The sequence below is a fragment of the Bombus pyrosoma genome, linkage group LG13, assembly GCF_014825855.1.
Source record: "Bombus pyrosoma isolate SC7728 linkage group LG13, ASM1482585v1, whole genome shotgun sequence".
Lineage (NCBI taxonomy): Eukaryota > Metazoa > Arthropoda > Insecta > Hymenoptera > Apidae > Bombus > Bombus pyrosoma.
This window is the reverse complement of record NC_057782.1, coordinates 8800363-8823232: the sequence shown is the minus strand read 5'-3', so window position 1 is coordinate 8823232 and position 22870 is coordinate 8800363. Positions and strand designations below refer to the sequence as shown.

At 52.7% G+C, this 22870-nt stretch overlaps 1 protein-coding gene across 2 annotated transcripts in view; it reads right to left on the bottom strand.

Annotated features, from left to right (window-relative positions):
- Positions 1 to 22870, bottom strand: part of LOC122574497 (protein tiptop) — a gene marked incomplete in the record, with an annotated part of 90597 nt that overhangs the window by 5551 nt on the left and 62176 nt on the right. For both annotated transcript variants that reach the window (XM_043742168.1, XM_043742169.1), the window contains 2 exon segments: positions 1 to 656; positions 1755 to 1998. In XM_043742168.1, the coding sequence (XP_043598103.1) occupies positions 1 to 656; positions 1755 to 1998 (900 nt within the window).

The window sequence follows — 22870 nt, the reverse complement described above, 5'->3', positions numbered from 1 at the left end:
TGCCGAAACCTGCGGCCGTGACGGCTTGAGCGGCCTCCTGATGAGCCGCCGCGGCCGCCGCAGCCGCCGCCGCCGCCACCGCTGCCGCCGCCGTGCCGGCGGACAACCTGGAGGACTTGCGAACGGGCAGCGGCGGAGAATCTTCCGGTCCAGGTCGTTTTCTACTGGGCACCGATAAATCCAGAGGTCCGTTGTTCGCCTCCGTGGAGGAGGACGGTGTTGGCGGCTTGCTGAGGTTCAGTATCTGCTCCTCTTCGTCGTCCTCCGTCGACGACGCTTTCCTCGTGCTGAAGTCGAGCACCGCGGGCAACGGGGTGGCCGACGGCGATACCTCGCCGACGCTGCTGGGCGAGACCAGAAGGCCAGGAGTAGCTGCCGGTGGCGAGCACGACGACGATACCAACGGAGACACGGAGCCACGGGATAGCGGCGAGTGGCCGAGTAGCAGTCTCTGGTGGGTCTGTTGCAGGTACGCCGCCATCATCGCCGCCGAATGAGGGGGTAGCAGTGGATGGCTTCCGAGCGGCAATGGCACGATCCCGCTCGGACTCACCGGGCTCGCGGTGCTTCGCGTCGCTGGCGGCGGAGGACTTCCGGTCGCCGGGCCGGACGATTCCCGAGAATCTCTCGAGGGACAGCGTGGGCTCATTGGCTCTCTGAAAGCATGAAACAGAAAGGAGAAACGTTACGCGCGATCATCGGTGAGAATCGGACGGCCGGGATCGTTGGGATCGCAGGGATACGCAGGCGTTGATCGGATTGGCGCGGCGAAAAACAGCGGGAGATCGATACCCGTGGTCGAATCCTGAGGGCGAGCTTCGCTGCGACTCTGGCGACTGGACGAAGGAGCGAAGGTGCGCGGCGTGTGGTGTCGCGTGCTGCTCGCGGCACGCGAACCAAATCGAAGATGGAGAGCGAGCGAGAGAGGTTGTGTAGACTTGACGACGGCTCGCTCGTAACTGACTGCTTCTGACTGAATGCCGAATGCGTGCCGCGAGACGAAAGGGGAACGGCGCCGGCACGCATGCAGGGGAAGTTTTCGATGGGTGGCGGGGCAGCGGAGGACACGGAGGCGCCACTGCCGCAGCCTGCCACCGGCACACGCATCCACCACCGCCCCCGTTGTAACCGGTGATGCGGCAAAGCGGTACCGGAGCGGTGGTGGAGCGCCGTCATCGTCGGCGTTGGTGGGATCGTCGATGCAGGCCGACGCGTAACACGTGCCTATCTCTATTAGCTGTATGACGTCGCACGGCAGTCACCGATATCGGTCTGGCACCGGCTTATTTGTCCCTCCTTCGTTCTCTCTCTGTTGTCCTCGTGCGCGCCGCATCTCCTCGCCTCTCTCCCCTTCGTGTTTCCTTTAGCAGAGACAGCGAACGACGCGACGTTTACATCGTTCTCTCGCTCGTGCGCCGCACGTATCCGTGACGATTCGTTGCGCTCAAACAACGAGAATACCCGTGTGTGTACACGAGGGGCGCCCGACGCCGGCAACTTCAAAGAGAACGGCAGCGGCGCTCTCGTTGATTTAGGCGGTTTATGACCATGCTGCCAGTAAAGCACCGACTAATGAGTTTCAAGCGAACCGTGTTCGTTGAAATTTACGTTCATACCACTTTCGACGGTCGCGCCTCCGTCTCTTCCTAAGTATAGGCTTCGCGTTTCGTTTCGTTTCGTTTCGTTTCGTTTCGCCTCGTCTCGGTCCGTTTCCTTTCGTAATTATCGCCAAGCACGTTAATCGAGATTTTTACCTGTCCGGTGGTCCAGTGTCCCTTAAAATAGTAGGATTCAGTCTCGCGGTTGCGGAAGGCGGTGGAGTGGGCGGCGATGCGTCCTCGTCGTCTTCCTCGTCGGTCGCGTCCCCATCCTCTTCCTCTTTGGCTGCCGTCGTGCAACCTCTCTCGCTAGGACTAACTGGGCCGTCATCCTCCACGCAGTCGCCTTCCTCGCCCTGGAGGTCCGCGCCAGGCCCTGAGCCTTCGACTCCGTCCTCCCCTGCAACGGAAAATCGTACGATCGTTTCAGTGCGACGCGATAGCGGCCTAGCGGCGCCGGCGAACGGGGCGCGGTTACGCCGCGGTTACGGCGCCCTGTCACTGAATCGAGGAGGAAGGAAAGGAAGATCGACGCGTCTCGTAACCACGCCGCGCCGTTCGCATCGAGAATTTGGAAACGAGAAAAGCGAGCGTTGGAAAAGGACGCAAAGAGGCGAACAGCGAGGACGGTTGGCGCGAGACAATGCCGTTATCGGCTCATTTATCGGCCTTTCGCGGCTACGGCGACGTAGAAGACGTCGCGAACGACAGTACGCGGCGACGAGGGTACGCGGGATTGCATCGAGAGTGCGTCGAGCAAAGTCATCGCGTGCCATTGTCGAGCAACCTACGGGCTTCCGTTGCCCTTCCATTTCTAACTCTCGAACGAATCACCGGTACGATCGAACGTTCTACTTCGACGCTGAAAACCAGACGATCGCGTCGTCGTTTTACGCTGTAGGCGAGCCGGCGATCGGATCGACGGGACTCCGGCTGGTCCAGAAGCGGCGGAAACGCGACCCGTTCCGGTCGGTCGTTGAATCGGATTTCCGGCGTGTATCGGCGAACGGACGCAACGGGGATCGCCATCTTGTTCCGGTGACGCGTCCTCGTTCGAGATGGCGCAAGACGAGGAGTCCGCGGATCCGGGCATCTCTCCGGTGGCCGAAGGGAGCAAAAGGAAGAAAGAGGCGGAAAGGACTCAGCACACCTCCCTTCCGAGAGGGGTGGGGACAAGCAGGACGAAGAGCACCGTCCTACTTTGCCGACTGGCCAACCAAACGATCGTTTGTTCGCCGATGGGCCACGGAAGAAGGAGGGAAAAGAGATCGCGCATCGATCCGAGAAGGCATCGGCAACTAATTACGCAGATTTATGTCCCCATTGTCCATTGTCTCTCTCCGGCTGGCGCGGGCCGAAGCGGGCCGGAGCGGGCCAGAGCGGCCCTCCGAAGCCCTGCGCGACCGTGAACGATTCGATGGAAGAAGCTGCGCTCCGCTGCTGCTCGCCGACCCTTTGGGTCGGGGTACGGGAGGTGTGCTCGAAGAATGGAGAACGAGCAACGACCAACGACCGCGAAGATGACCGCGTCGTCGACGAGAACGAGGAAGACGACAACGAGGGCCCGAGCTAAAAGGAACGAGGCATGCGAGGATCGACTGAAATCGGCCCGCTACCGAGAAGGGATACGCGACAACTCGCAGACCAGGGCGGACCACCGGTGCTCGCTGGAGCTCCGCCCGTTTCCAGCATCCCTCGCACACTCTCGTTTCCCTGTCGCGTTTCCCTTCTTTTCGTTCGACCACGAAACCAACGCTCTTCTTCTCCTTCTTCTCTCTTCCTCTTCTCCTTCCTCTCTCCCACCCCCCTCCTCGCTCCTCTTGCTTCTTTTCTCGCGGCTATTTCAATCTCGGTCTCGCGACCCGATCCACCGCCCCGGAACCGTCCACGTTCCATCGTCCACCAGGATGTCGCCGCGCAACCACGAGCCTCGCGCCCGCTAAAGGTACCGGAATGCAAATGCTCGCACCAGCCGAGATACGGCGTATTTCTACTGGCAGGTCGTTAACGAAGCGACTAGCACGGGGGGTTGCGTATACAGCCGCGGGAAACGTACGAGGGGAGCGAGCAGCGTGGCGTACGGAGTTTAAAGCGGCCGAGCCCTGACACCGGTTTAGCAGATGCTACCGCGTGATATCCGGCGTGCTCGACTTCGCAACGAACATCACGGCGCCTTACCGACTACGGAACGTACCGTTTATGGTTGCTGCACTTATAACGCTTGATGATTCCTGCTACTGCCAGTTTAAGGGCACGTGCACATTTTTCGTACAAACTTAGTTTTCCAATTGGAAGGTTGGTGTGGCGTCGACGAGGACGAGTAATTCGCTCCAAATGATCCTAATAGCCGTTTCGGTACAAGTAGCTTTTGACGCGTAATTCTAACTAGTAGTCGACAAGATATTTTTCAAGATCGTCTATGCCTTGGGAATGCATTTTGATATTCTCGTAATCAGTAACGCACCCTGATCTACTACCCTCGCTCGGAAAACTCTAGGACAGCAGTCACATTTATATGGCAAACGAAGCAGAACGCTGTTAATGTATTGGCGATTGTTCGGCGTATCGAGAAACGAGAAAGTCGTGGGATGTGAAAAATGTTAACATAAACGTGCAACGACGGACCGATCTCTTCAGCCGCGTTGCAACCCTTCGTCAATGACGATTCTTTCCATCGACAAAACGGATTCCCTTGCCTCGTCTTGTCTCGTCTCGCATCTCGCCTTCGATATTACCGCCTCTGTTCCACTTTTTCGTAACTTGCCTCGAATGAACCGCGTATCGCCTACTCTGATCACCAACAACATCATCCAAGGATGCGGACGATCGCGCGATAAATCTCGATCTCGTCTGGATTTATGTATTTGCGTCGTATCAAATCGGCAAGATTTGTTGGCAATTAGACCGGTCGTTAAAGCGTCTCGCACGTTGAGAAAACAGCGGCTCGCACGAGTTTAATATCGTTTGCACGGCAAATCTAGATAACGAATTTTCCTTTGCGCGAGCTGCGCTCGTTATCTCCGCGACTTAATTTAGCCAGCTGTGTGGGTAACGTGATCCGGAGGAGACCGACGATCGACGACGAATCACGACGAATCGGGAAGAACCTGTTGACCGGTCGATCGAGCGAGCCGGTCTCGCGCAACGTGCCGGAAATAAAACGGCGCGCGATAATGAGGCGCGGCGACGGTGGCGACGGTACGGTGACGGGAAAGCGGAGAAGCAAGGAAAGCGACGAGGAGGCGAGGAGGAAGGGCGGGCGAAGGCGGGAGGGAACAAAAGGAGCAACGGCGGAGGACAAGGCAGGACAGGACAGGAGAGGAGATGAATTCCTGATGCGAGAGAACCGTCGGGAGGCTGGCGAGGAGAGTGACAGGAGGCAGACGAAGAGACGATCGGATGGACAGGCAGACAGACGGACGAACGGACGAGCGGGAGGAGCGGGCGGGCGAACGGGTGAACGGGCGGTCCGACAGAAGGACGAAGAGAGACGGAGAGCAAAGGGAGGCTTCGCATTGTGATTCTCTCGCGGTCTGCCAGAGAGTGACTGACGGGTGAATCCATTCTCCTTGCTCCGTCCTTCTTTCCGTTCTCTCGCTCTCGTTCGCTCGTTGCTCCTTCTCTTACGGTCGCTTCTTCCTCTCCAAGCAACCGGCCGTGGCTCTCGAATCTCACCCGTGTTCCAGCTCGTAGCGCGTTGCGTTGCAGACGCGCGAGACGCGTCGTCGTTTTCCAGCTCCTGACAACGATTTTCCTCGCTTTTCGCCATCTATGCCACCCTTCGGTCGCACCGCCCTTCGCCGGATTCAGTCTCGCGGTTTCTTCAAACGTTTTCGCGACTCGTTCGCGTTTTTCGATCGGGCTCCACCGGTTCGATCGTTCGCGTCGCGTTCGGCGTTGACGCAAATGTTTACGACTCGGTTTCTCCCCCTTTCGATCTTCCTTCTCTTCGTCCGATCGCTTTGTCTTGCAGGATGAAACACGTCGGGTGGTCGGATTCGTGAGTCACTTAAGCGTCCGAACGAGACGACAGGGCCGAACCGAAGACGGAGCACCGACCTACCGTAGTCTACCTGACTGATTGACCGATGAGCCGACTGTTATCCTAAGTCAACACTCACTCCATCAGCCTGTCGAATCGCTTCCTTCCATCGCCGAGTTCCACCGCCACGTTCCCTGCTCTCCACGTTCTCCACCGGCTCGAACGAGCCTCGTCTCCTTTCGCTCTCGCGGTTCCAACGGTGCATAAAAAATGCGCTGGCCGTTTTGTTCCCGCGAGGCCAGCTACCGATTAAGACGTTCGTTCGATCGATCGATCGTGACACACGAGTCTCCGCGAAGGTGAGACTTTTTATTAGCGTCAATCGCCTGCGTCTAACTACTCTGATTGCTTTTGATTAGTCGTAATTTTCCATCCGTGCAAAAAGCTTTTGTTTATCGCTGGATCGTAGATCTTGGCGCGTTTGCGGAAAATGTATGCAAAGTTATGTAGGTGAAAAAACGCAGATATGTTAAATACGTTAAATACGTATATAAAAAGAATAAAAAGTAGAAAAAGAATATCAAACAAAGTATGATATCTTATAAATCAAACGGATCCTGCCTTCTCCGATTCTCTCGTAGTTGTTTAACGTCTAAAGTCTACCTAGCGCGTAGACGTCGTACAGAAGTCAAACCGATCAACTTCCAACGATTAACGTTCGATTCTCGAGAAATAAATAACTTCCGCTAATAAATTTACTCGTCGTAAAATGATGACGTAAGCGCTGGTCAATTCTAAGCCCAATTTAAAAACTGGTATTTTTACAACATCGTCGCGTATTTCAATTTATTGGCTTTACGGAATTAGTCAAAGCGATTCTGACGATTTTAATGTTTATGCTCGTATATTTCCACGAGAAACGCTTACGTTGTATGTATTTCGTTCTTCGGGATGATCGAAACGACGGGATCGAAACGATGATCGACGTTACTCTTACGAGCGAATACATTTTGTTCACGAGGGATCGACATAGATCATCAGAGGCGACAGAGAGGCAGCAGCTCCACTTTCCAGTAATACGAGTAACCCAATAAAAACCAACGAAAGATCGATCAAGATCAAATCATTTTTTAAGACGTGCTACATCGAACAATTTACATCGAACATCAAACGAATGCTTTTCTTTCTTTTCCAATAAACACAATCGAAACATTGCGATCTTAATTTTCTTAAGGATCGTTCAGACGATCGATATCGTTACGTACCAACGTTATTGTCAATAATTAAGGTTCTCGTTGCTATCGTTTATCATAGTTCACATTTCATGTTTGTTAAAATATTTATTCGTTTGTTGGTTTGGTATAACCAACGAACGAAACAATTTTAGAAGAATATCGTATGTACGTACGGAACGAAACAAAATCCTTCGCTCGACGAAATGCACATGCAGATACTTTGCAAGGAAGCGTATACGCTACGCACAGGTTACGCAAGTTAACGTTGGCGTGACCGTGGGATCACAATGGACGCGAATTAATACATCGCGAGATAACATACATTGGTGCAGGCTGAGATTAGTCCGCGACGGAGATAGTACGGCGAAGAAAGCAATACGCGAAATGTTTCAATCTATCGGGCGGTATCGGACAAAAGATCGAAATGATGGTGAAATCCGTTGGCCGTGTAGCGAGCCTGCCAATGTTGTTGTCCGTCTGATCGTATTTAGATACATAAGAGGCTGACAAAATAAGTTTGAATATCCGACAGCGCGATGCATGTAAACGTACTGGATTTTGCAGTGAAACGTCATCTGCGTAACGCTGCGTCTATTGTCCAGAGAAAGTAAATTGAGTGTGAATATTGTGCCCTAATGACAATGATATTGACAATAACGTTGATGGTCTGTACGCTCCTTTATGCAGCGTCCATCGATTCGCACAGCTACGGTGGACGGTAAGAAAGTCGCGCGAATGGCGAATGGTCATCGGGAAGGACGAAATTCATCGAACGTAAGAATTTCGGTTGCGTGGAGAGATCGCTTTAATACGCTCGCTAACGACGCCGCCCGCGGCGAAGTTTCGCGATATCGGTCTCGATAGGAGTAGAAGCACGGGAAAACGATCGAGTAAATTGCGTCGCGCGTACTTGGCCGAACGGTATTAATGATCGGGCACGCACGGTCGCGCCATCGGTGCGTCCGCTGATGCAGGCAGGACGACTGGATGATGGATGATAGATGATGGTATACGCGCGTCCGGTAAGACCGACCGTTCTTTTCGTTTGTTCTCGTTCGTTCCTTGGTTCGTTCGTTCGGCCGGTCGATCGCGCAACAGGCGACAGTGATGATCGATGCATGGCTGCCGTAGCTGCTGCCGTGGCTGCTGCTGTTGCTGCCACTTAAAAAGCTGAAATCCGCAAACTCGTTTTGCAGTCGGTTCGTCGCGCTCCAGCTCCCCCGCTCGCAACGTGCCGCGTTGTTTCGCGCGTGTCCAACCGCGCGTTATCCACCGGAAATGAACGATATGCTTTCACCGGTACCCGGCGGCGGTACACGGAAATCTATCGATCGCGAGAAGAACGAAATTTCGATGGTTTCAGGAGGTACAGGGTTTCTGTACACTTCCGAGAGCCAACGGTCGTAACGAAATTGGCTAGGCATCGGGGGAACAGACAGCGAATTTCCATCGTCGAATCTCAGCTCGTTGTAACGCGTACGTTATTATGTAAAGTAGCGTCGTTTGCACGATCGAACGAATCAGCTTTACGTATAGCCTGTTATCCGAGCTATGATCGAGCGAGTACGTACATAAATAACGCGTGAGAAGAAACTGACAAGACTATATGGATTAATTTCTTCGTTTCCAACAACTCGCCAGCTCGAACGTAAGACAGAACTTGGTGATCTAGTCGGATACAGTTCCTCTATGTATAATTACAGTTACACGTACGGTAATTTCGCGATACGACGAACGCTACTTGAAATACGTAGGTTGAAAAGCCCCGACGATTTTATGATCTCGCTGTATCCGTTCCTTCAACGATAGCTACCATGTTGCGTCCCGATCGGCCAACTATTTGGTATCGTTCGAACGGACGTCCGCTTTCGATCTTCCTCGAGGATTCGCGATGCGTTATGGTCAGACGCGAACGCGAACGCGCGGTTTAAGCGGATGGCTGCGGAAGCGAGGAAAGGATGTCGGCGGTGACGACGGCGGCGGCGGCGGCGGTGGGTCGAGAAGCCACGGGGCGACGGTCTGGCGAGGTGGAAGAGGAGAGATGACAGGAGGACGCCTTCATCACGATATCCGTCACTCTTCTTCCCCCCCCCCTCCCTGTCCTCGTTCTTCGACCGTAACCTCCGAATCTCCTCGTCCTCCGCGTCTCTTTCTTCCACTCGCCGTCACGCCGCCTTTCGAAATGTCACTCCTGTTACCGACTGCTGGTGCAGAGGCCGTGACAACAATAATTGTCAGCGAAGTAACGTCTCTCGAGTCGGCTACGGACAGGAGACGAAGCAGCGGGAGAGAGTTAAAAAGTCGGAGGATGGGATAGCGAGGCGGGAGCAGCTCTCTCGCCGGGAGAAAGGACACCGGGAAGAGAGAAAGGGAAGCAGAAAAGAGGGAAAGGATAGCGCGGGGCGGATGGTGCAAGCTCGAGTACGCGAGAAAGAGCGGACGGTTCGCTCTATTTATAGAACCGGCAACAAACACGAAGCAGCTGGTGTCGATCCGTCCGGTTATCGTTTCGTTTACACAGCCTCTGCGTGTCGCGGCCCCCGCGCGAAGTGGTCGCGCGAGAAACGAGGGCCGAATTCTCCGACCGCCGAGCTTCGCCGTTTGCGTCCTAACGCTGGGTCCGTACCGACTACGTACGCTGTTCCCGCGAACAGACACGCGCTGTATCGCGTCCACTGCTGGGAATAGTTCGCGAGCGGAGCGCAAGCAAATTTGACACATTTTACATTTTGCTACGCGGACAGAAACGTTTAGGAGCTTATAAATGGTTATACAACTATACGTACAGCAGTAGTCATCGATCAACGGTGCAACACTCTGCGACGAGTATTTTCTAAATTATCACGCTGACAAAAAATTCCTAGAGTTTGTAAATGCCGCCCCAGTTACGCGCTGACACTGGGAACATCGGTAATCGGCGACGGTAGAGCCGAGCGAGAGTTAACTACCGGTACACGATGTACGCGCCTATTTGACATTCTAACCGAGGAGGATAGCATTGTTCGCGAAAACTATTAGCGAACATGTTTGCTAATGAGTGCGCGCTTTCAAACGTTGCTCGCTAATCGTAAAAGGTATTCACGCCGCATAATACTTCCATTGAGCGCGTTAGATTCTGCGATCCGATTCGTTCGATCGATCGATCGATCGATCGAGGAAATCTCAGGCACGACGAGGTACGACGACCCTATCCTTTCGAATCTCGTTCGCCGCTAGAAGCCGATGACTCGTGACAGCCGTGAAAAAATAAGACGCCTGACTGGACTTTGTATCTTAATCCCGAAGGAGAGTGGATGTGTCCCGTGAAACGACCGACTGGCCGGTCTTTCGCTGTGAGGAACGGTTCCCGAAATAGGCTGCCGGCGCGAACGAACGACCGCCTCACCGATCCGTCCTAATAAATATTGTGTCAACGTAAATAAGTACGATGCCTCGTGGTGCGCGCGAGTCTGCCGCGGTGAAGATGGTGCACGGACAGAAGCCGATCCGTCCTCTGGATGACGGACGGCTGATGTACGCAAGGACAGGTGCGCGCATCTCTCGATCTCCTCACCCTTTCGCTTCACTCTGCTCTGCCATAGAAGCACGACACGCCGTGACGCGTTCCTCTGTGCTCTCGAGAACGTCGCGACGAAAGAATTTCGTAGTCTCCAGCCCGTAAAACGCGTCCGTCGTCGCGGGTACCGTGTTTCGTTGCTACACGAAACGTCGATTTTTGCGGTAATATTCGAGCCGCGAAACCAACGCGAGTGACTATGCCGCCTCGAGGACGGCACTGATCTATAAATAATCTCGTGTAACGTAGCACGGAACGCGGTTTACGAGCAACGGTATATCGACGGGTTCACCAGGGCGATCGACACGAAGAATAATCTCGAAGACGGTTGTTTTCCTAGTGCCTTTCTTCGACGGCACGCATCGTACGGGCAAGAAATTTTCCGCCTGTTTAGGCGCACTCCGATATCGATCGGCCGGTCCTGTGTCGGCCGAACACTCGGTCCGTTCGGTCGGCCGACATAGCCTCGGCTATCTAGGCAGCCAGAGCAGTCAGTCAGTCGTCGAGTCGGTTCTCGTCGTCGTCGTGGTCGTCGCCGTGATCGTCGCCGTGGTCGTCGTTGTCGTCATGGCTGTCGGTATCGAAGGAAAGTCTAGAAACGGTTCCAGTGCAGTCGCGAGGGGGCCGGTACCGAGGTCGGAGCAGATTTATGCGACACACATGCGGCAAAGCGTATAACTCACTCGCACGCCCATAATATCTTCCCCCGATCCCTTCGGCCGCCGCTTTGCCTCGCTTCTTAGCCCCCCAAAGGCATCGAGATGAGAGACAGATACACCAATAACGCCGAACCAGGCCGTCGCAACGATATTTATTACGAATTGCTAGGGATTATGTTATGTCAGTGGTTCTCATTGCTCAACGAACCAAGAATACCCGCCGCCTTCGATTCACCTTCCGTTTCTCTATTCACCTTCCTCTTTCGCTGCAGCTGGCGATCGCGTATCTCGGATTCTCTACATCGTACCGTAAAATATGTAGGTTGGAAAACGATGGTGTGCAACGTGGACGAAGGGTTCGTACAGGGCCGGAATGAGACGAGCAGACGCGAGAAAGAGTGGCAATAACAGACGGGGTTAACGGTGCCCGTACCGTGGCTAGTTAGTTGGAGATCGTACCACCTTTGTTTGCACGCCCCACCTTCGGCTTCGACGCGACAGCACACACGCGCGTACGTGTACGTGCACGCACACCATCGTGCCGGCGGTAGCCGTGGCATTATATCGTGAGCACAGAAGTAATTTATAGTTGCAATAATTTATTGGGTACCATGGGGTTTATACTTGCCTGACGTGTAGCCATCCGTCACCGTCAGTGACGTCACCTCCCTCCACATAATGACTACCTACGCCCCCCCTCTTCCCCCCCGCCGACTCCTCCCGTCCGCTCCAGTCGTCGTACCCCCTTCCTACCTCGGTTACCGTACACCCTTCTGCCTAACCAACCCCACTCTTGCTACTAGCCGGTCGGACGATTTCTCCGGTCGCGACTTCAATTTACCTCGTCTCGTGTCCATTTCACGACACGCGCTTTCTTTTCTTCACACCGATGATAATGGACCGCGCGAAGAGGAGCAAATTTCGCTGGCTTTTAACCCTTTGCGATGTGCCCTCGGCCAGCGAAACACCTTTCGTTCGACGTTCCAGCCGTGTGTCTACCGTACGACGTCGAGCAGCCACGGTGACGGTATGTTTCCGTCGAATCGAACACGTTTCGAAAATACGAATCGGAGTTTTTGATTCTTCGTAGGCAACTTGGATGGTTCACGCTGCGATCGAAATTTTACTCGGCCGAAGTTTTCTCTATTTCGGTTAAACATCGACCGGTACGATAACGCAGAAACATCCGGCGATAAGCGTCGCGGCATCGTTTCGGTGTTAACCGAAGCCTCGAACGGTGAAAACGATTACGACAGTACGAAAATACGCGAGTTTGACCGGATCGGCTCTCGTACGACGCAGTTCGTAACGAAGAAAGATACTCGAGCTAAGCGCGTGCAATAACGTTTGAAATAAACGCCGCGTGTCTTGTACCACGTACGTTGCCCCATCGATTTAAAATTTTATCACCGTCCGATAGGAATAAAATTTCGAACGATCTCGACTATAACGCGCCTAATCTACATTCGCAGAATTTTTCTACGGCAAACGTTGAAATACTTTCGTACGCCGAGATTGCACGGATTGAACGCTGCGAGGGTTAATACGTGAGCGCAGGAAGTTGTGGCGAATCAGGCGGAACCGCGAGTCGGGCGTCGCGCGTCGCATCGAAAGGCCAAAGTACCGGAACGACGGGAGCACTGTCCCGTCTCGCAGTCACCAGAGGCACCTCTTGATGGCTGCCAGAGACGAGGAGTCGGTCCAGAACTAGATATGCTCGTCACGTTTCTAGCTCGCCTTGCACGGGAGGGGAACGGGCAAAGAGAGATGGAGAAAGAGGAGGTGGAAGAGGCGAAGGTGTCGTGGAGAGGGTGATATCGCACACGGTGTCGGTACTGTCGCAGGAAGCCGACGCGACGTTGCGAGTGGAAATGACGTTGACGGGCGTTTGTCACTGTCCTCGGCAAATAATATCCAACACCGCCCGGTGTATACCCATCCTATTACCTCCACGAAGCTTTCTCCGTGTGCACAGGCGACCGTGGAAAAGAGACTCGTGTACGAGGAACGAGATGGAAGCCGCGCGCGCGTGTGTGTTTGCGTGTGTGTGTGTGTGTGTGTGTTTCGTTGCTTGTATGTTTGCGCGCGAAAGCTGCCATGTGTTGTGTCGTACACGGGCATAATCGTCCGTGCACAACGTCCACCAAAGAATCTTTTTCCACGCGTCTCCATGTATCTTTCACCGTTCCGCTATATTTGCATTCGGTTAACGGGGGATGGTTAGGAATAACGAGGGAAAAATACGCTGATAGAATAAAGTCGATTCGTGACTCGTCACCGGTATGCGCCTTTTCACCGTTGCTGGAGCAAAGGTGAGTTTTCGCTGCGGTATCATTTCGAAACGATACGCGTTATTTATCTAATCGCACTTCGCTATGCGAGCGAAAGAATAATAAATTAGGCTTATCTGAATCTCGCACGCATTTCCAACCGTAACGTATCGCGGTTCTTGGCTATCGAATTAGCATCGCTCGAAACTTGATATTTTCATTTTTCTTCTTAAGGGTAACAGGAAATAAATCGCCAAGGTAATAGAGTGAGTAAAGGTGAGAACACGGCTACTCTCAGCCGACTCTGGCCATTTTCAATGGCATTCGAGCCCAGTCAATTGCTTGACCATGGAAACTGTAACAACACGAGGCTCTTCGATATCGTGTAATCGGTTAAATAATTGCTGTCATATATATGCACGATTATATAGCGTAGTAATAATTTGAACGACCAAGGACAACTAGCCGTCTCTCCGACATACGCGTGCGCGATATATTTTACTTCGAAATTTCTGCATACGATCTTTATTCGTTGATAGTCGTAAAAATAGAGAACGGGTGACTTTTCTCCCAACTGTGCATTGTACTAATCCCGCGCTAGAGGATAATTAGAAATTATCGGAGCCGACGGAACAGACAGGTACTGCTAGCTAGGAAAGAAGGAGAGTAATGGCATCGACTGGATCGGGGAAGTTCGCCGGGTTAGAAGGTGGAAAGGCTGAAGGGTCTTGGCGACAGCCGTCAATCGATTGTCAACCGGGTCAGGCGACCAACCTAACCTAAGCCCTCCTATCCTCCTCCTTGTGCTGGTACTTGCGCGCGTATTCGTTTCTACTGTACGCGGAGCCCTCGCCTTCTTCCGATATAGCCACGTTTACAGCCCCTACTTCCTCCCTCTCGTGACCTTCCTCGGCTTCCTCTTTTTCTTCGTCACCGCGAGCGTTACACCGCGCTCCGTTTTCGCCGATATAATCGCAACGTTCGGAAAGGAGAAGAAAAGACAGAATGGGACACACGACCACAACGGCGATTGGTAACCGGCAACGGCGAGTCGAATAGTCGAACGCAGCCGTGAACGATAATCGAAGGAACACGCGGCTGTAAACAGGGTCCTTCGGTCGCGGTAATTCCCCTGGTGGTTGCCGTGGAACGGTTTCTCTCGTCTGGATTCTCCGGCCGAGCAATAAACTCGTCCGCTCGTCTCGAGAAGGTTGAAAATTAGGGTTATTCGTAATTGCGGCCGATCGGGCGAAATTCGCAGCTTAATTCGACGGTGTACACCCACCGTGCGGTTCTGGTATAAACGGGTCCGTGGAACGAGCGATCCTCTGACAATTTGTCGGGCTTACCGCAATAACGATCCCGCGGCTAGTTCGCGGAATTTTGTCTGAGATCATAAACCGAGGGCTGTGATTAAGGGCCGGTCGATCGGCTGCCGGTTTAGGGGTTACCGTGTTTCTTTGTTTGCCGAGTACGCTCGTTGCGTCGATTCTCACGAGGAAAACTCGCGATAATTTGGTGGAACGTGAGCGAACGACTCGTACTCGATGCAACGCATCCGGTAGCGGGTTCGGAATTTCGGATAAGCGACGTGCTGAAAGCTCGGCGAGGGTGGAAAGGATCGTCGAGGGGGAACTTAATCGAGCGTCGAGAACCGCGCGGCGTTCAATTTGCCTCGATTAACGTTTGCCGCGTGACGGCGAACGAACGAGCCAGCGAGCACATCGGTCGAGCATCCCATCGAATCTCAATTCCTGCGAACCGGAGCAATAGAGACACGAGAGGAGACAGGGATGACGCCGGTGCAGGGAAAGGCAGGCGAAATCCTTCGCATCCCTCGAGGAGGGTAAACACACGGCAACCAGATCGAATGCGAAACGTTTCTCCAACCACGTATCCTACGTCTCGTCCATCCTGCAATTTTTCCGGTTTACGAGTTTCCCTCGTCTCTCCGGGCTCGACGAGCGGTCGTACAATCGCGAGCGTACCCGTGGACGTTGGCAGAGAGCTTATTTCGCGGGCTAAGGGAGTAGTAGGCAGCCGTCTAGCAGCCGCCGTTCCACACCCTCCCCGCCGCACCGTCGATATCAAGACAGCCGTCCGACAGATCAATGCCGTGAACGGCGACGACGCCTGGGCGTCCACCGTCGTCCGAAGAGACGACGGACGACTTCCAGTTGACGGACGTGACCGGCCCGCTAGCCGCGTTGCGCTTTCGTCGTCGTGTTCGACCGCCGCAGCGTTCTAAATTATCGCATCGGTCAAGCGTTACAAGAGCAACGCGATGTTCCTTGGAACGAGTCCACGCGATCGTGATAGACGTTCGTTTCCTCGGACGATACGAGCGTGACCAAAGTAGGAAAAGGCTGCAGGAACCACACCCGTTGTCGCTACGATACGCCGGTATTCGGATACTTCGTTGTCGTTGCGAATATATGAAATACGCTTCGACTGAAATCATTGCATCGAATTTTTAGTACGCGTTGCACGCTGAACCGTACAGAAAACTACGTACACGTCATCGTATCAGGAAGTAGGAAATTAAGAGCGAGGAGACGTTTCTATTTCATTTTTATTATCGTACACCTTGAAAATGTAACGATCGAAATATCGAACAATCCTGTTGCACGATGATTTGCAAACCGGTAACGTTGGTCAACGTGCAGGTAACGGATTATAGATTAATTAGACTATTCAGAACTTTGCAATTTTGCATTAAACGAAACGACTCTCGACAAATTGTAATTCGTACATCATTTTGCAAAATTTCAATCAGTCTATTAGCAAACTTGTTCGAATTTATATCGGAGAGTTCGCCGGTATCGATTAATTTGTCATTTGAGTCGTGTAAAATTTCACGAATCGTGCAAAACACCTCCTACGTGTCTATATCGCAAATATCTATCAACGGTAGAGTGCAAGCTCTGTACAGCAGCATTGTGCGTACGCGACGGAACTACGGGACAAGTTGATCAGAGGATTTCGTCTTGGCGTCGTTAGAACGGTAGAGCGAAAAAGGGGAAAAAGCGGAGATGGGCCGGGGGACAAGCAGTCAGTCCGAGTCCCTTCCACGAGACTTCCGAATATCGTCCCGGAGAGTGGTTTATTGGTTTTGTCTGGCGTGGATCTCCGGTGAATCCTCGAATCTCGTCGACGCGGAGAACGGTAACGGGATGCCGGAGCTTGCTATCCCTAGCGTAGGGTGCCGGGCACGATTAAAGGGGGTGACGATCCGTGACGTAGAGTTATTTCGGAGTGGTCTGGGACGGTGTGTCCTCCGCGGTGAAACGGCAGAGAATTCGTAGTAAACGTATGTAGCCACGACCTCCTTTCTTCACCAGCACGACCAAGAGAACGCGAAACGCGCATTCCTCGCGTGTCCCGCGCTGTCCATTTCGTCGACAGACCCCGAAAGTACACCGGACCGCGATGAAACTAACCTCGACCAACTGCTACGCTCGCTGCCCGCCTTTTTCGATATCCGTTTCTTCCGTTTCCGCGTCTTTCTTTCCGAATTTTCCACCGTCCGAATCCGTTGGAACGTTGTTCCAACACGTACGTCGTAGTATCTCTGGAGGAGTGGCGTACACGCGTAACTACGATTCCCGGGGTCGATTAAACGATCCAGATTGATACGTCGTCCGTCGAGATACGTCGAAAGTCGAACTCGGCTGTCCGAAGAAAGCTGAAGCATTCGACGGCACACATCCGCGCCGAAAGACCGTGGGGTGTGGTACACGAGGGACGAACGTTTCGTTGCAGCAACGAGAGAGAGAGAGAGAGAGAGAGAGAGTGAGAGAGGAAGCTTCGATCCCCTTTCCTTTGCCCCCCTTTTCGCTCCGTCTCGTTCGTCGTAGGAAGGATCGTGTGCGTGCGAGCGAACAAGTGCATTCGACGGAAGAACGGAGAGGAAAAAGCCAGAGAGAAAGCGAAACAGAGTTGGTGAGAGATAGGGAATAGGATGGAGCGAGCAAGGGAGAGAGCAAACGCAAAGAGAGAACAAGGGGGATCTAAAGAGGGTGCGAGGGAGAGGGTAGCTGTTTCATCTGTCACCTGCAGACGCCGCCTTCCTTTCCGTCATCGTCCCTCTCAGCCGAGCGGCAACCACCCCCAGCGACCCCCTTTAATAATAACAACAATAGAGCCGGACTAGCAGCGGTCGGTCGACGCGGTGGCATGTGGACTGGGAAGTGGGGACACAGGGGGTCGGAGGGCAAGGGCCAGGGGGCAGGAGGCAGCAGAGGGTTGCACGGGGAAGGAGCGGAGCGTCGGTGGGACGGTACGGGTCACAAGACGGCCGTGTCACGTCCGCTTCCAGCCTCGACCCTTCTCCTCGACAGGTCCACCCCGCGCGTCAACTTCACCCAGGGATGTAGTGGACCACCTTGAGTTTCGCCAGCGTCCGTACGTTCGATACCGTAGCGCGCGCAACCACGCGACCGACCACTTTGTTCGTCGAGCTGGCGCTTTCACGTTCAGCACCGTCTCCGCGCTCATCGTCGGTCAACCTTGCAGCAGCTCGCGTTTCGCTCGACCGTCGGGAAATTATTCGTGGAACGACCTACCGTACTCGTTCCATCGTTGCGAACGCAGTATCGTCGTCCGGCGTCGAACGTTCTTCGTACAGAGAAATATTCGTCCAAGCACCGAGAAACGAGATCCGGCCCTGACTATACCGCGCACAACCCTTTCCTACCCTCTCCCTTTCTCTCTTCCTCTTATTCCTTTTATCATCGTTCGTTCGTTCGTCCGTACGTCGAGGCCGGCGCGGACCGTCTCTCTCGCGACCCTTATTACGCGTCGCTGCTCGACTTCATCAGGGAAATGTCGCGGCGGTCTCTCGCGCGCCAGCATTAACTTACGCGCACAGCGACCGCCGGCCGCGTTCGTGCACGCTACGCGGCTATGCTAATGTCCAAAAACGACGCCGTGTGCGTGGATGCATCTGCAGTATTTCGCGATAATGGCCTCCATGCTGAATGGTGGGGATGAAACCCGCTCCGGGTTCGTACAGCGTAATACACCGCAAAAATATAACGCCGAGCCTCCTTTTTTGCCTTTCGGCCTGCGTGTATGTTTCTTTCTCGCGGGCCGCCCCGCCTCTCATCTCCGCGAGTATATCCACGAACACGAAGCGGAACGCGAACGGCTCGAACGAATCGAAAATTCCAAGAGTCAACGGAGCGAAGAGGACGGGGTTAGCACGATGGTCGGTGAACGGGAGAACGACAGACGATACGGGGCCAGAGAGTAGGGGGAAATTCAGATCGCGGACAATGAAATAACTCTTTCCGGAATATACTTTTTGCCGGGTACTCGGTGATTTCGCGCTGATTCGTGACCCACGGACGCGTCCAGAGCATTAATCGTTCGTAATTTCATTCGATTTAATTACCTGGCTGGCGCGCTCGAATCGAACGAGGCATTAAACCGTCCAAACCGAGTCGAATGTTTGCATTTTAATACGCGCCGCTGATGTTCTCCGTTCGCGTACACTTTTACGTTGCCTAATGATAGACGCGTAACGAGCGCGACGCTGCATCAATTAACGCCCGATAATTAGCAGTCGGGATACGCGGTTCGCGCGGCCACCACCTATCAGCATTTTTCCTCCATTCGCCAGCGAACGAACGTCCATCGCCGTTGGAAAATCGTGTCCGACCGAACCGCGCGATTTTTATTCGTACAAAGTAAAGATAAAACGGCGCCGAGAACGAGGCACCGAGCAGCAAGGGCGCGACCAAGAGTGTGTCACAACCGCGTCCAAACCAGTTCAAGTTTTAGCCGATCGATAAGGTCGTACAAAACTGAAATAATTTGGTAAACGTATAGGCGCGTGCGTTTAACGTCATCCTGTGCCGGTTCGTTCCACGCCGCGCCTCATCGCAACGCGTCGTATCGCATCGTATCGCATCGCATCGCGTCGCATCGCATCGCGTCGCATCGCATCGCGTCGCATCGCATCGCGTCGCATCGCATCGCGTCGCGTCGCGTCGCGTTGCACGCATCCTTCCTCTGCCCGTTCTCATTTATTTTTGTCCCGACTTTTTTTCCCCTCGTTCGAAGGGTAATCCAATCGGGAACGATGATTGAATTATTAATTGAATGATGCGCGTGTACGAGGTCGCGCGCGCATTTTCGCGTGCACGTTCTCTCTCTGTCGCCGCGATCGAACGATTGTTCACCGCGAATCGTTCGACGGATAGCGGCGTTTAACGTGGCTGTAAAAAATGTACGTTTAGCGATACGTCGTACGATCGATCGCGAAACGCCAACCATCGATCTCTGCGAAACGATTAACTCTACAGTGTTCGCGGTTGATGTGGTGGATGCGTGCGAAATGTATTTTTTTGTTTTTTTTTTTTTTATTTTTATTTTAGATATATCGTTAATCCTGCTGCAATTCTTTTTAAACGATATAGTTTTCTATATCATTTAAAATCAACCAGCTGTATCATCCTATCGATGGAAGGAGGACTATCGATGTTTTAAGAAAATTTTCCTCCGACTAAGAAACTTTCTAAAGATAGAAAGATACGAGTCGGTCCAGAACGATCTAAAGAACGCAGGAGGGTTAATCGTATCTATGGTAAAACTCGTCGATGAAGAGTACCGGTCAACTATGATGACATTTAAGATATGAAATTTGCAGTGCTATGTTTGACGGCTTGCCGGAATTTCTCTCGAATATACTCCGCGTTTTTTCATCGTCGTTTCGATCAATTTTCATATTCGCGTGATTATTTTGTCGTTGATTCCATACACGCTGTTTACGATCGTATAATTCAAATTTTGGAAATTTCCCATTTAATTCGTCTGAAATAAATATCACAAAAATTGTTCTATATATCGCAAATTTCTATGTATCAAACGTACTGCTATTATTTATCATCCGCCGTGAACGTTACAAAATTTATAGGTATTTTAACCCGATCATCGATGATTTCGATTAATCGAATTAATTTCACTGCATCCTTGTACGGTCACGCGACTTCCGCGAGATTCGTAGCAATACGAGCGTCCCGCTCGATTTTTTCTTCCTTCCTTTTGTCGATAAAATTAAAGAACAGCCGTCAGAAGCCGAGAGAAGAAGCTTTGGAAATTGGCGCGAAGGTGGGTGGAAACGCGAGAGAGCAGAAAAAGTAAGAGTCGACGTCGGGAAGAGGTGTACGGCCGCGAAAGGAGCTTTGTCTCGATCGTTGTCGGCCTTGAATAATCTCGTCCTCGGAAATTTGATCGACACCGGTCAAACGGGTCGACCGGACTTCAAATACGCAGGTACGAGATTCTTGGCTCTTGGCTCTTGCCTCTCTTCTCGTCTCTTTTCTTTATACCATCTCGCTTTTTCTTTCCCCTTCTCTCTCTTTCACTCTCTCTCTCTCTCTTTCTCCCTCTTTCTCTGTCTCTCTTTCTCTTTCTCTTTCTCGATCACTCAACATTTACGCGAACGACGTCTCCGGGTCCGACTTCTTCCGTCTCTCGTTCCGTTGGAAACGAACACGTCGGTTAAGGAGGAGCGTGTCTGCTGAGGTCGTCCGAAGACGAGCACCCTGGAGAAGCAGAAGAACGACAGCATCGATCCTCCTCTTCCTGCAGGAGAGAAGCGAACACCGAACGAAACGAAAAGGCACAAGGCCGGAATAACTCGGAAAGTGTCGGAACGATAATCTGACGGCAGCAACGTGACGGACGGACGGGACGTCCACTTCGCGTCCATTTGCTTCTCCTTTCTCTCTGTCTCTCTGTCTCTCTCTCTCTCTCTCCCTCTCTTTCTCCTCCTTTTCTCCTTCCTGATCCGTCGAGCCCCTTTCTACAAGCGCGCGCGTCCTACAGCTTCCCGCAGATCTAGACAAGCGTTAAACGTCGATTAAACTTCGACGACGGACACCTATGTGCCTTTGAAACGCATCGCGCTCAACGTACGGAGCATCGTTTACCGATATTCGCCTCGTGAGAGATCGGCCACGATAGTGTAACGTTGCTGCTGGATTCGAAAATGCAAGAATGCGCCAGATAAACGCGTGTAACGTACACAGGGTGTGCACGTACAACGGTCCACGAAAGTATTTGGCTACGTTGATCGAGTTTAAGTTTAGAAATTCCGAGATATTCGTTACGGGTATACACCGGCGTCTTTCCTGGTCTTTTCGTGTCTAAATTTGACAAATTAAGGTGAAAGTATCCGCTAAACGCTACAACGATTTTTATCGCATAACGTATAAACAGATCGATATCTTTTTGTGGGGAATGTCCAGCTGGATGAAAAATATGGCGTGACATTTAAAAAACTAAGAGTCACCTCAGCGTGTCAAGAAATATAACGAATTAAAAAGTCACACTCTGTTTCGGCTGTCTCGAATACAACGAGTTCTCTTTTGCCGACTAACAGTGCCGTATATTTAATTAAACGATCGATTATCCATTGCGTTAATAAGCCTCGATATTCGGTAGAACGGCGGATACGAATTTCTGAATTTTTTACGAAATACGTATCTCTCGTTACGTGGCCAATGAAATCGCTGAAAAATGTTTTATATAACGCACGCAAGCTTATACAAGTCGCACGAACTTTCCACGGTAAGTTCTTGATACTTTCGTGAACCAGCAATGGGCCGTGATTTTATTAATACGTTCAACAGCGCTAAAAAGGTAAATAAACGGATGAATTAGAAACACTCATCGATGGACAGATATGCATAGACAATGTTTGGCGAGCCACCGAGAATCACACGGAACGTAAAGTACGTAGGTAATGTGTGGCGAACCACGTCGCGGACGAAACACGGGACAGGACAGTCCGGGATAGGACGGGGCGGGGCGGGAACGAGCCGAGAAACCCAAGCGGGGTCCAGTGGTCTTGTTTCCGAATATTAATTCCAGTCCCGTCATCTCGAGTCGTCGTCCGAGTGTGCGGGACGAGACGAAAGCCAGGTGCATCGAGACGGATCGAGGTCGTCACGACGGGGATATTAATTGCGATGCGTCGCCTACGAGAGAGAGGCGAAAGCGAGGTCTCTTCGATGGCTTCTTCTTATTCCTACGACGCGATGTCGCGGCGATTGATTCCGACAAGCATAACCGGACAGCGTGTAATCGGAATAATTGACGTCGATGGAAGCGCGTCGAACGGAAAACGATCGTGTACCGATTCGCCGTGAGTCGCGAAACGTTGCTATCTGGCGGACGGAGGTGAATGTAAGAGCGAAGCCGGAAAAGTAGAGGCACCAGAAGCAGCTGGATACTTTTGACGCGAAGCTCGAAAAGCCTATTGTGCGTTCGTTTGAAAGGCACGGTTGGGATCGGTGGCCGCGATACCATCTAGCGAGATCGAGCGTCGTCCGCGGCCACGATCGCCGCGAATTAAGAACGACCGGAGGCTACCGCGCCGCCCGCTGGCAGGTGCTTGTGGACCGTATTATTCGCCGCCTGCTTATCGTTCGCCCTCGCATAAATTCAAGCGAAAGAACACGCGACTTCGCGGCGAGAATCGCGATCCACGAGTCGCGACCGTGTTCCTGCCGCTCGTTCCGCGAATCTCCCTCGGACGTTTCGTCCGACGCTTCGTTTCGG